The sequence below is a fragment of the Pipistrellus kuhlii genome, unplaced genomic scaffold (genome assembly GCF_014108245.1).
Source record: "Pipistrellus kuhlii isolate mPipKuh1 unplaced genomic scaffold, mPipKuh1.p scaffold_m20_p_41, whole genome shotgun sequence".
Lineage (NCBI taxonomy): Eukaryota > Metazoa > Chordata > Mammalia > Chiroptera > Vespertilionidae > Pipistrellus > Pipistrellus kuhlii.
This window is the reverse complement of record NW_023425542.1, coordinates 1,055,410-1,070,587: the sequence shown is the minus strand read 5'-3', so window position 1 is coordinate 1,070,587 and position 15,178 is coordinate 1,055,410. Positions and strand designations below refer to the sequence as shown.

At 65.7% G+C, this 15,178-nt stretch overlaps 1 protein-coding gene across 2 annotated transcripts in view; it reads left to right on the top strand.

Moving 5' to 3' along the window:
• The window catches only part of ITPK1 (inositol-tetrakisphosphate 1-kinase), a 120,409-nt gene extending 106,160 nt beyond the window's left edge, over positions 1 to 14,249 (top strand). Inside the window, exons 5-12 of one of the 2 annotated variants that reach the window (XM_036411611.2) lie at positions 1,479 to 1,577; positions 1,966 to 2,006; positions 4,467 to 4,632; positions 6,331 to 6,335; positions 7,866 to 7,986; positions 9,073 to 9,140; positions 9,869 to 10,031; positions 12,488 to 14,249. In XM_036411611.2, coding sequence (XP_036267504.1) covers positions 1,479 to 1,577; positions 1,966 to 2,006; positions 4,467 to 4,632; positions 6,331 to 6,335; positions 7,866 to 7,986; positions 9,073 to 9,140; positions 9,869 to 10,031; positions 12,488 to 12,807 — 983 coding nt within the window. In that variant the 3' untranslated portion in view covers positions 12,808 to 14,249. The remainder of the gene's footprint in view (positions 1 to 1,478; positions 1,578 to 1,965; positions 2,007 to 4,466; positions 4,633 to 6,330; positions 6,336 to 7,865; positions 7,987 to 9,072; positions 9,141 to 9,868; positions 10,032 to 12,487) is intronic. The other variant, XM_036411612.2, reaches the window with a different exon arrangement.
• Positions 14,250 to 15,178: the final 929 nt, after the last annotated feature.

The window sequence follows — 15,178 nt, the reverse complement described above, 5'->3', positions numbered from 1 at the left end:
GCCTCTATTTGGGGCCGGGAGCCGCTGGCGGCCGTCAGTTTCCCAGGGCTGAGCCGCCACCGTTCGTCCCGTGGGCCGGGCTGGCGTGTCTCCTGCCCCCAAGGTGCTGGCTTCACCGGTTCCTTCACCGCCTCCCCCTCAGCCAGGCGCCCTCGGAGCCTCGTCTGACTGCGTGACCGTCCTCATCGCGGGCTGGTCCCGGCTGTGCGTCCGACAGCAGCATGTCCGTCAGCAGCCTGTGCGTGGGCTGTCCCTCCACGGGTTTGAGCCTGCCCCCACGTACAGGCCCGCTCCCTCATCCTGTGTCTGCTCAGCCCCACGCCCCGGGTGTGCCTGCCCCCATGCAGGCCCGTGCCTCATCCTCTGTGTCTGCTCAGCCCCACACCCCGGGGTGTGCCTGCCCCCATGCAGGCCCGTGCCTCATCCTCTGTGTCTGCTCAGCCCCACACCCCGGGGTGTGCCTCATCCTCTGTGTCTGCTCAGCGTCGCACTGCCCCACGCGCCCGCCCCGTTTCGCGCGTTGTGTCTCTCGCCAGTGCCGCCTCGCTGTCCGTTCGACCCGTCAGTAACCCAGGATGTGCGTCGCCCGTGAGCCCCTCAGGGTTAGCCGAGCCCCAGCACGTTCTTTGGCTGTGAACGGTGGTTGGGACCAAAACAGGAGCAGCAGTCGTTTCCGTTGTGATTCATGGACACTCAGGATGGCTCTGATGCGAGTAGCCAGAATGCGGCTCCCGCAGCACAGTCTGCCGTCCGGAGTCCAGGGAGGGGGCAGGCCGGGGCCGTGGGCTCCTTTCAGCCTCTGCCCAAGCTCAGGACTGGCTTCCCCAGGGCGAGGCGAGCCCAGGTGCCCAGGTGAGGAGGAGGCCTGGGCAGGGGGCAGGGGGCAGGGCTGGGGGGTGGAGAGGGGAGGGGATTCTAAGGGGAGTGAGGAAGCAAGACAAACAGGCAGGCTGACCGGAGGGGTCGGGAGCTGCTTTGGCTTCCACGTTGGTTGGGTGGTGAGAGGGCAGGCTGGCCGCGCCGGCAGGAAGGCTGTGGCCGCGCACGCCCTGTGACCTGCTGCCTGGCTGTCAGTGACCCGGCTCCCAGGGAGACGGCGCTGGGAGCTCCGTGCACGGCCGTGCTCTGCTGTCATGGGAAGCCGATACCGCGTGTGTGGGGCGAACGTCCGGGCTGTGTGAGCGTTAGCGTCCTCGCGCCCAGGTTAAGGCTGAGGAGGTGTGGGAAGGAGTGTGGTTTTTACTCCTCTTTGGTCTTCAGATTGTAGTTACGTGTTGGCTTTATAATTACAGAAATGGTGTCAGGAGGGGTAACTTTAAAGTATGCTGGTGTGTGTGTGTGTGTGTGTGTGTGTGTGTGTGTTCACACATGACTGGAGTTTGGGGCGTCAGAGCGGGGGAGCGGGGGAGCGGGGCGTGGAGGTGGCCCAGGGAGGTGCCTCTGCCCCCGGGGCTGCTGACGGCCTCCCTCTCCCGCAGACGACAGGATCTGCTCGCCGCCCTTCATGGAGCTCACGGGCCTGTGCGGGGACGACACCATGCGGCTGCTGGAGGAGAACGGCCTGACCTTCCCGTTCAGTGCGTACCCGGCCCGCTGGGCAGCGGGCGGGCCCCTGGCTTACACTGTGTGTGTGTGTGGGGGGGGCATGGCCTGGGGTCCCGCTCCCCCACACTCTGTGGAACCGGGTCCAGATCCCCCGAGTGCGGTGCTGGCCGCTGTGGAGTCAGCGTGTGGCCCTGTCCCACCTGCCTCTCCCAGGGCTGTGGAGTTTTGAGTTTCCTCCATAGCTGCTGGGCTGGGGTTTGTGGGCGGACGGATGGATGGATGGATGGATGGATGGATAGATGGCCATAGTTTCCCCCATAGCTGCTGGGCTGGGGTTTGTGGATGGATGGATGGATGGATGGATGAATAGATGACCTTGCTGACTCCTCTGCTTCTCTCTCCCCCACCCTCCACCCACAGTTTGCAAAACCAGAGTGGCTCACGGCACCAACTCTCATGAGGTGAGTGGAACGTTTGAGCACCTGACAGTCTCTGGGCCCGCTGAGTCCGCCCCGTCCACCCCGTCCACCCCGCGCTCCCTCCCCCCCCCCCCCCCCCGCCCTGCCCTGGCGGCTCTGTGGTCCGTCTGCAGCCTCCTGCTGCCTGTCCTGTCCCCAAGGCCGGATGGCTGTGCAGGACGCTGACCTTCCTTGGTTTCCATGTTTTGGCCCATCGGTGTCCCCACTCCCTGGTGCCTGCTCTGTGCCAGGCTTGGGGCTGGGCCTCTCCTAGGGCTGTGGACAGAAAAGATGCCCTCACTGCCCACAAGGACTGGAGGAGAGGGCACCATAGTGCCCCCTCTCATCCATTCCCAACCCCACCTGGGTGCTCGGGGAGGATGCTGAGGATGGGAGTGGGCGACAGACACTGGGCAGACAGCAGTGAGGGCGGTGGGAGGCAGGAGAGGAGGCCCTTCAGGGCGGGAGGAGCAGACGGCCGGCAGGGGCTCCGTGGGCCTTTGCTGCCCTCGCTGCCCTTGGGAGCCACGGCTGGGACATGGCCTTTAGCCCTCCACGCCCAGCACTGCACCCTCCGGGGTAGGAGACGTAGAGCCACGGAGCAGGCCTTTGGGAGAGCCTGGCCTGGCGGTCACCGCCGAGTCCCTGTGGAAGACGGATGCTGGGCCCTGGCCCTGCGGTGCTGATGGGGCACCGTCCGTAAGCACGCCTGTCGGCGCCCACGGTGCGTGCTGCGGGGCGCGGCCAGGCCGACGGCACTCTGCCGTGGGAAGAACGCGGGGCAGGCAGGGACGGCCTGCTGCAGAGGCCAGCTGCCTTCCACGGCGGGACCCCCGCGGGCCGCTGGGCTCCGTGCCCGAGTGCCCTGTGCCAGGCCCCCGAGGCAGCAGGCTTCAGAGCAGCCGCCCTGCCCTCCTGGGCCCCGGCACTGCCTGCCAGCTCCTGCTGAGAGGGAAGGAGGACAGTCACAGGCGATGGGAGCAGCCCAGTCAGTACAGCCAGCTGCGCGGAGGGGGCTCTGCCGTTCCCGTGTGCGGCCGAGCTGTATGGCTTGGTGATGGCCCGCCTGTCCCAGTGCCGGGCCCACACCGGTAACGGGTGGTGGCTGAGGAGGATAAGGGTGTCACTGCGTGGGCCCGGCGCAGGGCGGGTTTGACGCACCTGCCGGTCCTCGCAGAGGGACAGAGGTTCAGACGGACCCTCCGTGCCTTCTGGGGAGGCTGAGTCACCCCTCAGCCCAGCAGCCCAGTGTGCTGCTTCAGGGCGGGCTCCTCTGCCACCCTCCCCGGAGGAGGAGACAGGGCTGTGTGGCTGCGGGCCGCCTGCTGCTGGGAGGCTGGAGCAGCAGAGGGAGCCTGAGGGCGGGTGGGCAGGCTCCTCACCTCATCGGGTGCCAGGGGGTGGGTGCAGCGAGGACCCCGGCTGTGCCAGCTCAGCCTCTGCGGGCACTCGGTGCGCCCGGCTGCTGCTCACAGAGCTGTTCTGCGTGGTGTGTTGTCTGTAAGCCGAGGCGAGCACCCTGCCGGACGGGTGAGGAAACGGAGCTTAGACAGTGTGCTGGGATTCGAACCCGTCTCTTCCTCTCCTCAGAGTGATCAGGAGACGGTCACTGCGGGGCTTTCTGTCTCCCATGGGACCCGGGTCTCTACTTCTCCGTCCAGCCGGGCCCAGGCACACTGGGTGGCTCTGTGGTTGGGGGCGGCAGTGGGGCAGGCAGCAGCTGTCTAGCTGTTATCCCTCCCAGCAGCCTCCGGCATCGGTGGCCCCTCTGGGCCCGCGGGCTGAGGGACGAGCTGCGGCCGGCATGGTTGCTGGCTCAGGTGGGCCTGCAGCAGCCTCAGCCAGCACAGGGCGGCTTCTCGGGCGGCCTCTGCCCTTCCTCCCTCCGTCCCCTGCAGACCCTCCCGTCGGACTGGGAGCAGCATGTCCCTGTCCGTGTGTAAGGACAGGGCTGCGGGCGGGGCAGCCCCAGTCACGTTCCAGCAGCCCCTGAGCTTCTCAAGGCTAAGGTTTCCCTTTGTAAGGGCCGGGCTCCGAGGCGTCTCCCGTGGTCAGGACGGGGCCTGTGTGGTGCTCAGTGAGGGGCAGCCTCGTCCTCACAGGCTGACCCAGCCTCCCAGCTCCTGTCCCACAGGCTTCTGGTTTCTGCCTCTCCGTCCCGGCCGTGTCCCAGGCCAGGTGGAGGGTCCTCCCAGGCAGCCCTGAGGGTTGAGTAGCACAGAACCGGGGTCCCGTCCTCCAGGCTGCAGCGTGAACTGGGGTGTGTGTGTGTGTGTGTGTGTGTGTGTGTGTGTGTGTGTCACAGGGCAGCCCGCCCAGCCCCGCATGGCGAGCCCGGTGTGTGGATTTCCAAATCCCACGGGAGTGGATTTATCTCCTCCAGTCCCACTCCCCTCACCCGGCCTGAGGGTCCTGCGGAGTGCCCGGCCGCAGGGCGTCTGACCCCCGGGCCTGTCTCCCCAGATGGCCATCGTGTTCAACCAGGAGGGCCTGAGCGCCGTGCAGCCGCCCTGCGTGGTGCAGAACTTCATCAACCACAACGCCGTGCTCTACAAGGTGTTCGTGGTCGGCGAGTCCTACACGGTGGTGCAGCGGCCCTCGCTCAAGAACTTCTCGGCGGGCACGTCAGGTAAGCCGGCGGCGGGCGAGCGCTGACCCCGTCCCCTGTGTGTCTGGGGAGGGGAAGCGAGCATCCGGAGGGTGAGGGAATTGTGTGCGGAATGAAGAGATCTTGGAAAAGAAGCGAACACCCCACCCCGTCCGTCCGAACCTCTGTAAACCCCAAAAAGCTCCCAGCTGCGGGCTGCGGGCAGGCGGTGGGCATGACCCCTCGCTGTCAGTGGCTGTTGTGGACCAGTGGGTGACAGTCCTACGTGTGCCTGGGGGAACACGGCAATGGCATCCTCAGGCCGCTGCCATCTGTGGGGGCAGCTGGGGAGCCCTCAGGGCGGCTGGTGGCTGCACAAGCCCAGCTTTGCCTCCGCTGCTCCCGCGCCGCCTGGAGACGGTGGCCGTCTCGCTGGCGGGCACTAGGATAAGATTCGCTTGCGTTGGGGCTGCTCCCATGGATGTCCTAGTGGCTCTGATGGCGTCCCCCAGGCCGGTCCGGAACCTGCTGGAACGGTGGCAGCATCTGTGGGGCGTGGCTTTCCAGGGGACGTTGGTTGGTGCGGTTTGCTCCACACGGGAACCCAGCACCGGCAGGGATGTCCGGCTGTGCTACCATCCGCCCAGATAGATGGGCCTCTGAGGCCTCGCTGGGGCCTCCTGTCAGGCCACTCTCCTGAGTGCAGTTCAGCTTTTCCTGTCTTCCTCTCCGCCATCTTCCCCTTTACACCCAGAGCAGCACTTTGGGAATGTCCTCCCGAGTGCGGCGCCTCCCGGCCAGGCTGCGCCCCAGGACTTGAGGCCCTTGTCAGGGGTCAGGGCATCCCCGTCCGCATCCTGGTCCCAGCCCCCTCCCACTGGGATTGGGTGACGTGGGGTGGAGGACAGACGTCTGCAGGGGTCCTTCGGTGTGTGACTGGACACCTGCAAGAGGCATTCTTTATATACATATAACATAATTTTATTGATTTCAGAGAGGAAGAGAGAGAGAGAAACATCAATGATGAGAGAGAAACATTGATCAGCTGCCTCCTGCACACCCCACACTAGGGATCAAGCCCACAACCTGGGCATGTGCCCTGACCTGGAACCCTGATTTCCTGGTTCTTAGGTCGATGCTCAATCACTGAGCCACGCGACCGGGTGCAAGAGGCATTATCAATTGTGGGCCAAAAGGGGCTGATGTATTTGTTTGTTTTTTTATATCCCTATTCAAAAAAAAAAAAGTGCTTTAAATCTTTGGAAATGTATTCGATTAAGAGTAACCGTACCTTATGTTGTCTCCTTTCTTTTTCCTTAAAATCACCCCATCTCTTAAACTCACCAGTCTCCTCCCTTTCCCTGCTGCCCGTGTCCAGGGCGTGGGCTCCATGGCTGCATCTTCCAGTGGCTGTTTCCAGGTTGCCAGTTTGCCATAAAATGCGGGCCGGGGCCGAGTGAATGAGCACATAGCACGCCGAGCCGGTGGAGAAATGCCGTTGGGTCTGCCCACCACCTACCCCAGGGCTGAGTGCCCGTCGCTGTCTTCGGCACCGCCCGGGACTGGCGTGGGCTTTGTTCGTTCTGCACGCGTGTTCCCCACCTGACAGCGGCCCTTGAAGCTGGACCGATTGACAGGGGCCTTGGGGCTCCGGCTCTTTCCAACCCCAGCCCCCCTTCTGGTGTCCCCCCCCGCCCCCCCGCCTCCTCTGGCATGGGGAGCTGGGGGCGACCGGAGCAGGCTCCTCCGGGACAGGCAGAGAGGACGCTGTCCTGCCCTCCACGGCTGTGCTCTGGCTTCTTGGGTGCTCTCATGGTTATGTTTTAATGTCTCTGAAGCCGGGTGTGTCCCACAGCCAGTGGCACCTGGCGAGTTGTGTCGACAGAAACTGAAGTCAGGTTCTTACGCGGGTGGCGCTGGCTGTACCAGCCACCAGGCCCTCTTCTGTTCTCTGCCTGCGGGCCGCAGTCCTGGGGAGCCCGCTCCCCGCCTCTACCCCCCGCCAGGATCAGAAAGGCCGCGTCCTCTGCGGACACAGCGCCTTCACTGTGCTTCCCATCTGGGGTCTTTTTCGCCTGGAGATACAGACAAGAACGGTACCACTTCCCACTGAGAGGATCAGCGGGCGTTTTTCTGCAAAAGGCCAGATAGTAAACATTTCCAGCTCGGTCGTGATTATCGCATGCTGCCACGGGGGCGTGCACTATGTAAATGAATGGGCAGCTGTGTTCCAATAAAACTTTATTTACAGATGCAGGTGGCAGGCCGGGCGTGGCCTGCAGCCTGCGGTCTGCTGGCCCCTCGCCTAGAGCCTCTGAGGGAGCCAGCAGTCAGCCACACGGCTTGCCTTCCCGGACTTGGGTTTTCCTGCTCACGAGGAAAGGAAAAATAAAAGGGTTAATTGAGGACCAGATAAGTGGGTCCCGGGATACCGCTGGGTGAAGGGCGGTCCGGGCAGGCCCCCTGCAGAGGTGACCCGTGTATGGGAACCGAACCAGACCTGGGTGGCCATCCTCAGCTCTGTGACGCCCTCCTCCCCTCCCCCAGAGGGAGACAGGGGCTGAAGGAGGTGTGGCCGTGGCTCATGGCTGCACCAGTGGTTACAGGATATTTGGGGGCTGATCTTGTCATTTACTCTCCTTATTTTGAACCTGCTGTTCTCGTCTGTAAATTGGGGGCAAAACACCCATATCCCTCTTGTTGCCTCCCGCCCCTGGTGACGGCCCTTCCCCAGGACAGTCTGGGAGCAGAGGGTGGATGGGCCCCCACATCCAGGCTGTTCCTGCCATCAGAATGCCAGGGCCGTTGTAGAGGAATGGGTATCTTTAAGAAAAGGAGCTCAGCTGAAACCAGTTTGGTTCAGTGGATAGAGCGTCAGCCTGTGGACTGAAAGGTCCCGGGTTCGATTGTGGTCAAGGGCATGTACCTTGGTTGCGGGCACATCTCCAGTAGGGGGTGTGCAGGAGGCAGCTGATCGATGATTCTCATCGATGTTTCTAACTATCTGTCTCTCTTTAAAAAAAAAAAAAAAAAATCAATAAAATGTATTTTAAAAAAAGAAAAAAAAGGAAATGAGCTCAGTGGGGCCGGCCCGGCTGGGTGCAGAGTGAGAAGGTGGGCAGTGCCTGCTGAAGGCCGGAGTGCCGTCCCAGCAGCTCCAGCCCTGCTCCCGCCTCTGGCCCGGGGTGCTCTGCCCCCACGGCCCGCCCTCGGCTGTGGTGCTCAGGAGTGGAGGTCGGTGAGCTGCTCGGCAGAGTCCTGCCGGGTGTTTATTTTCCCCAGGACCGGCTCTCGTGCCCCCGGTCTGGACCGGCTCTGGTCAGAGCGGCGGGAGGACTGGCGGGCGCTCCTGGGCGGCAGGGGGCCTGTGTGCCTCGCTGGCAGGAAGGACGCCAGGTACATCTCAGCGCCTGCCTGCTTGGCCTCCACCCGCGTCACTTCCTCGGGCACGATCGTGGCGTCGCCGTCCCTGGCGGGGGCTGTTGGCAGCCAGAGCAGGCGCCCGTCCGCGGGGCCCTGGCCCACGATGGTGCCCAGCCCTCCTGTCCTGGTTCAGGGGGTGCAGGGGGGCTCACGGGGATGACAGGCAGCCGTTCCCAGGACCGGGCCCCGGCTCGTGGTTTGCGATGCTGGCGTTCGGTGCCCACTCTTCCAAGTGCTCGAGGACATGTTTCTGCCTGGCCCACGGCCTTCGTCTCCTCCCCCACGGCGAACCACACCGGCCTCGTCGCTCCCTTTGTCCTCGGGATCGGCCTGCCTGGCCGGTGGCCTGTGGGATTGGGGGACATGGGGTGCGGTGGAGGTGGGCATGGGTTGGGGAACAGGGTGGAAGGAGGTGGAGGGCATTTGAAGAGGCCATGCCAGCTTCCAGAGTTCCCTACAGACGCCCCCCCCCCCCCGTCTGATTTCTACTTTCCCCCAAGCAGTTGGGAAGCAGCAGGACCCTTTGTGTTGTCAGCATCCTGCGCCCAGTGCAGCCTCACTGTTTCTCTGGTGCTCCTGGGAACGGAGGCCAAGGCAGACACCAGGAGGGCCGGGAGGCTGGGCCGGTGGCCATCCCGGCCGCTCCAGCCGGCCTTTGATAGGCGGGATGCGTCTTTTCCTGCCCGCACAGCCACACACCCGGCTTCCTGATGCCGTGGCCACAGGACACAGAGTGGGGATGGGGCAAGCCTTCAGGTGCTGGAGAGAACCAGACCTGACCCTGGTGGGTCACTCAGCCCATCGTCGTCGTCTTTCTGTGCGAAGGAAATTTGAAACACGAGCCCTGAGCGGGCATGTGTCCGTTTGTGGTGGAGTGTCTCCTTGGGGTGGGCTGCCCAGCTCGCTGGGGCGTCAGTGGCTGCTGCTGGGCATGGAGCCGGAAGGCTGATGCGGCCACCGTCACTCGTGGCCGGGGCGGTGCTGCCCTCTGGTGTTGGGCGGTGGCGTCGCCATCCCCTCTGAGCTGCTAACTGGCTTCTCCGTGTGTTCGCTTTTCAGACCGAAAGTCCATCTTCTTCAACAGCCACAACGTGTCTAAGCCGGAGTCGTCGTCGGTCCTGACGGAGGTACGTCCCTCTGCCCGGTGGCTGGTGTGAGCTGGGCGGTGTGCTCCGGGGTGCAGGCCTGGGGTGGAACTGGCTGCCCGGGCGAGGGGCTCAGGAGGCCTCTGGCTTGCTGGCCCCGGGCCTTCTGCTGACGACCTGCGTGCCCAGGCCTGCTCACCACCCTGTCAGGCCAGGGGGGTCCCAGCTCTCCCCCGTCAGGAGGAGCTGACACCCGGCTTTTACTGATTTAAAAGAAGGGGCGAGAGGCAACGCCAGTTCCTTTCTCTTTCCTGTCTGCGTGTGTCCCCGTGTCATTTCTGTGGGTGCTGCTGCTTCTCTGGTCAGTGCTGCTATGTCAGGCTCCCTCCCGGATGCCCTGGGGCATTGCAGCCAGGCCTGGAGCAGCCCCTGGGGCAGGGAGAGGCACAGAGAGGCCATGTCTGATTCTCAGTCAGGGCCCATGCCCAGGTGATGGGCTCATCCCCGGTGGGTGGAAGGCGGGCAGAAGGCAGCCCATCAATGTTTCTCTCTCGTCAATGCTTCTATCTTTCTCCCTTCTTCCTCTCTCGAAAATCACTAAAAACATATTTTTAAAGGAAGGACTTTAGAAATGGCCAGACCTGGTGCTGGTCTGTTCCACCCCCTTGTCTGGGGGGTCTCTCTGGTGTGGCTTTGCGCCTCCCCACTTACGGCCTGCCTGTGTGTGTGTGTGTGTGTGTGTGTGTGTGTGTGTGTGTGGTGTGTTGCAGCTGGACAAGATCGAGGGCGTGTTCGAGCGGCCGAGTGACGAGGTCATCCGCGGGCTGTCCCGGGCCCTGCGGCAGGCGCTGGGCGTGTCTCTCTTCGGGATCGACATCATCATCAACAACCAGACCGGGCAGCACGCGGTCATCGACATCAACGCCTTCCCAGGTGAGCGGCCGGGCTGGGTCCCCGGGCAGGTCTGTCGGCGGAGCCTGGGGTAAATGCAGCCTGCTGGGCCTCAGCCCCTGCCAGTGGGGCTGCGGGTCGGGGGAGAGCGAAGGTCGGGGCCGGACATTCGGCCAGGTGGGTGGGCCCGCAAACGCATGTTCTCTCGCCTCCTCTCCTGACGCTGACCCTGCACCTTCAGCATTAGCTGCTATTGGCCAAACCGTAGCCGAACCCTGGGTCCCGTGGAGACGTAGAGCTGAAAGGACGCTGGAGGGAACCCCCGAGGTCTTCCAGGGCACGGAGCCGCCCAGAGAGGAGTTGTCCTGGATCAGGCCTTATTGGTGCAGGGCTGTGCTCCTCACCCTCCGGAGCCGCTGTGCTCCCTTTGGCAGCATGTGCTCCCTGCTGTCTGCTGGAGCCCCTGGCAGGGGAGCACACGCCAGGCCCTCCTGGCCGCACCGCAGCGGGGGGCTCAGAGGGAGACACCATCACTGTTTGGGGGGCAGGGAAGACCTCATGCACAGGGAGGGCAGGCAGGGCCTCAGGCCATGGTGAGGGCTGCGTGCTGGGCTCCAGGAAGTCAGAGCAGTGGGTGGCATCAACACCCGCCACGCCAGGCAGCCCCGGGAGCTCTGCCCGGCTTACCGGTGGAGATGGGGAGGCGGGGGCTGGGTGGCTTGTCCAGAGTCAGCGGTACCCCTGTGATAGAGCCGGGATGGCCTGCGCTCCTGACCACAGCCGTCCGCCTCTCGCTCTGGCTGCTCCATCCTGGCTCTGCCTGCAGCCCGATGGGATGGCCACCCAGCTGGGGTAGTCTCAGTGCTCCCTCTGCACCGCGGGTGTTCCCACCTGGTGCCCTGGCTAGTCCACCTCTCAGGTGGAGAGCTGTGGGCTCAGAGCGGCCTGCACGGCCTCCTGTCCACCCTCAGGCCTCCGTCCCCCACCAGCAAGCACACACCCACCCGGGGCCTCCGGCCTCACCGGGGCAGCAGAGCAGTTGCTGAGGGAGTGGCTTGTCCCTGGTGCATCCTGACGTGGCTCCGGCCCCTCCCGCGCTGTGTCTCTCCCCTAGAAACGGGGCACGCCTGCTGGTGGCTCCCAAGGGGCCTGGGCCACCTGCCCTTCTCCCCAGCCCGGGGCTGACAGAAGCCCCAGCCCTGGGGCAGGGTGCCCAGCGCCACATGGGATTCAGACGCAGGTGAGGCCAGAGGGCCTGCTTCAGTCTTGCTGTCACTCGGCGGCCGGTGCTCCATGAGCCGTGGCCACCGTCACCACCTCCACCCTCGTGACTCATCCCATGTCCACTGGGCAGCTCTGGGTGCCTCTCTGGGGCCAATCACTTGACTCTTCTTCACCTGTGACGTGAGCGGCGAGCTGTGACCATTAGGCGAGGGCACGTGTGCGCATGGAAGCACTGAGCGCAGCTCCTTCACCCACCGTCACTGCGGGCACCGAGGCCGCCGCCCTCCAGCAGGGGGCAGGCCTCGCTGTGGGGTCCGTGCCCCTGCCTTCCTGAGCCGTGCTCTCACCGCGGCGGTGGGCACCGTGCGTGGGCGGGTGTGGGCCGTGCCGGGCCCTCTGAAGCGGGCACACTGGCCCTCAGGGGCACGTTTCACTCCTCACCCTCGTTCTCACAGCCCTCTGCCCGCCTCTTGTCCTGCCACGGGATGGCCTGCGCTCCTGACCACAGCCGTCCGCCTCTCGCTCTGGCTGCTCCATCCTGGCTCTGCCTGCAGCCCAATGGGATGGCCACCCAGCTGGGGTAGTCTCAGTGCTCGGGACGGTGGGGGCACCCACCAGGTGGCGTGTCTTTTAAAGTAGTTTTCGGGGAGTCAGCAAAATCCTCGCCCCAGATCCCCGTTCTGCGCGGCCCCCAAGGACTCTGTGCTGACACGTGCATTCGCCTCTGCGGCAGGAAGTGCAGGCCCAGCAGGTCCCGTGCAGGACCCTGGGCCGCCCGCCGTGAGGGAAGCGGTGCCGTGTGTGGCCTCGCGGGGTGCTCCCTCTGCCCACCCCCTGCTGTGATGCTCAGGGCACGGGCACGTGCGGTACCCCGCAGGCATTTGGGGGTGAGGACTCAGTTTGGGGAGCAGCTGCTACAGGCCAGGCATCGCCCACTTTCCAGCCCCCTCGGTCGTGCCCACAGGCATCTCCCCGAGTTCTCAGCTCACGCAGGAGGACGCTAGGCCGGCCGCGCGGCGGGAAGGGCGTTAATGGTTCAGGGTGTGAGGAGGAGTGGCCTTCGGTCCTCCGGGCAGGTGGCCTCCGGCCAGGCTCCGGTGAAGGAGCCCGTGAAGCTGTGCCCGGGAGGGACAGGGTAGGGGCAGCACATCCAGGGCCCGGTGCTTCGGAGCCACGGCACCAGCTCTGAGTCCGGCCGTGTGACCGCCCGCAGCCTTGTCCTCCGGGCCTTCCCCGCTCCGGCTGAGCCCGCTCTGTCCGTCTCTGCCCCCCAGGCTACGAGGGCGTGAGCGAGTTCTTCACGGACCTCCTGAACCACATCGCCACCGTCCTGCAGGGCCCGGGCGCGGCCGCGGCGGCCGCCGGGGCCCCGGCCCCACTGCGGCACAGCCGGCTGCTGGCGGGGCAGGCGGACAGCCTGGCGGGCGAGCGGACGTGCAGCGCGATGGGCCCGGACCCGCCCTGGGCCGCGGAGGACGGCGCGGGCGGCACTGCCAAGCTGCCGCACCAGCGACGGGGCTGCACCGCCGCCGTGTCGCCCAGCTTCCAGCAGCACTGCGTGGCCTCCCTGGCCACCAAGGCCTCCTCCCAGTAGCCACGGAGCGCAGGACCCAAGGGCGGCGCGGGCCACGGAGCTGCCACGGGACCGGCATCCTCCCCAGAATCCCCAGCGGTCTGACGCCCCCCATGTGTACCTGTTTCCCGACGTCACTGTCTGAGTGAGGGGCGGGGGTGGGGAGAGCCCGGGGGTCCGGCTCCCGGGAGAGGACCCCTGCCCGACTCCTGCTGTGCAGACCTTCACCCGGTTCACACGCGTGTGCTTCAACACTAGGTCTGAGCGGAGGGGCGTGTGCACGTGTGCGATTGCTGTGCGTGTGCGAGTGTGCGTGCACCTCCGTGTCCTGGTCTCGATGGCTGCTGCGGACCGGGCTGGGGCCCACAGGGGCCACCCCTGCTGAGACTGCGGGCGCTGGACGGAGCCGATGGACGGTTCCCCTTCACTCTCCTCCAAGCCCCACCCCAGGCCGGCCGCCTCCCGGCTTTGAGAGGAGCAGGGGGGGCAGGGGGGGCCCCAAACCCCACAGCTACGCGGCTGCCCTTCCCGGAAGCATGAGCCCCGGAGGGAAGAGGCCGCAGCTGCCGCTCTGGGGGCTCCGTGCTGGGCCCGGGCTGTGGCCGTGCTTCCTTCTCCCAAAGCCCCTCCGCCCCTCACCGCCCGCCCGCAGCCCTCAGGCCTCCTCCTGGACCAAGCGCTGCTCCTCGGACCCCGGAGCAGGCTGCCTGGCGGGTCCCCAGGCTGACCCCGCCCGTGCCAAGGATTTGTGCCATGACTTTGGGCAAATCACCCTGAGAACGCCAGGCCTCCGTGGAGACCAGAACTCTGAAGGGCGGGCTTGACGCCCCAGGCCTGCGACGCACCTGCTTTCCGAGAAGCGGACCTGGATGGGCCTGCCCTTGGCCCCGAGGCCACGCGGGGTCCCCCTCCCAGGCAGGAGGAGCCGCCCGCCTCCCCCTTACCCCGCAGGCCCATCCCCTCCCGTACTCACTGCAGCCCCAAGCACTGAGCCAGCCAGGGGAGGAGGGGGAGGGAGCAGCAGCCTAACCTCCCCAGCCAGCCCCTAGCCCGGGGGGCGCACACAGGCCCCGCTGGTTGGTGCATCCCCAGGCCCACGCTGGCCGCCCTCCTCAGAGGAGGTGTGTCTGTCCCGGACAGTGGGCTCCGGGAGAGATGCCAGGACCTGCCGTCTTAGGTACCAGTTGAGTGTGAGGAGGAGGAAAAGGCCTGGCTGGCCCGCGAGGCCGGGAGGAGGGCCGGAGGCTGCTGAGCTGGGCGCCTGGCTCGGCGGGGAGCCGGGGCGGCTGCCTTCAGAACTGCCCGCTGCCCTGGACGCGGGCCTGCTGACTAACCGCGTTTACACGACCGAGTGGAACCCCATTACAATGTCTGAGCGTCACTTCCGGCTGCCCAAGCCCCGGGCAGCGGGGAGCGTGGCCGCCTCTTGCACTGCTTTGTCTCCAGAATAAACTACTGAAATCCAACTCACCGTGTGTGTGTGTGTGTGTGTGTGTGTGTGTGTGTGTGCGCGCGCGCGCGCGCGCGTGTGCGCAGTGTCGCTGGAAGTTTGTCATCCCCGTGTCCTGATAAAACGGCTTTACTTTTTGAATAAAATTCCAATCCCACGTTGCCTGCAGAGCGGGTGGGCCCGCGGTGGGGCCCGGGCCGCGCCTGGCCTGCGCGATGGGTGTCGCCCTCGGCGTCATGCATGTCAGCACCCAGGCCCAGGTGTCCGTGACTGCTTTCTGGTGACGTGGCGTTTTCCGCTCGCCTCCTGCGGGTGCCGGGCACGGCCGCTGCCTTTTCCCGGAAAGGAAGCCGAGGGGGCGGTTTGGCGGCATAAAGGCGGGGGCTGGGGCGGGGGGGGGGGCCCACCTGCACCCACACATGTGCAGTCCTCTCCCCTGGGCTGGGCACCACCGTGCAACCAGCAGCAGCCGTCTCCGGAGGGTTTGGGGGCCAAGTCAGGGAGCGCAGTGGAGGGGAGGGGCTGCGAGTGACGAGCACCCCCAGGTCCGCGGGGTGCACACCGACACCATCCCCAGAGCAGCTTTCCCCTTGGGCCTGCTTGTCACCGGCCTCCGCCACACGGGGCTGAGGCCCTGCCGCATCGGGTGGGTCACAGGTTCCCTGGGATGATGATTATGTAATGGGGGCCCCATCAGAGGCAGGCACCATGCCTGTCCCCCCAGGAGCCCAGAGGAGCCTCCGGGCTGGCAGCGCCGTGGGTGGGGCTGAGCCCGGAGCCAGCAGTCACTGCAGAGGGCAGGCCCCGCTGGCCGCCCCGCGTCCACGGGGGGGACCTCGCGGGAGTGACCCCCGCTCCGGAGGCTGGGCTTTGGGGGGGCTGAGGGCCCGGCAGGAGGCTGTGGTCTTCAGCCAGCTGGGAGAGCGGCTGCTGTGTGTCGTC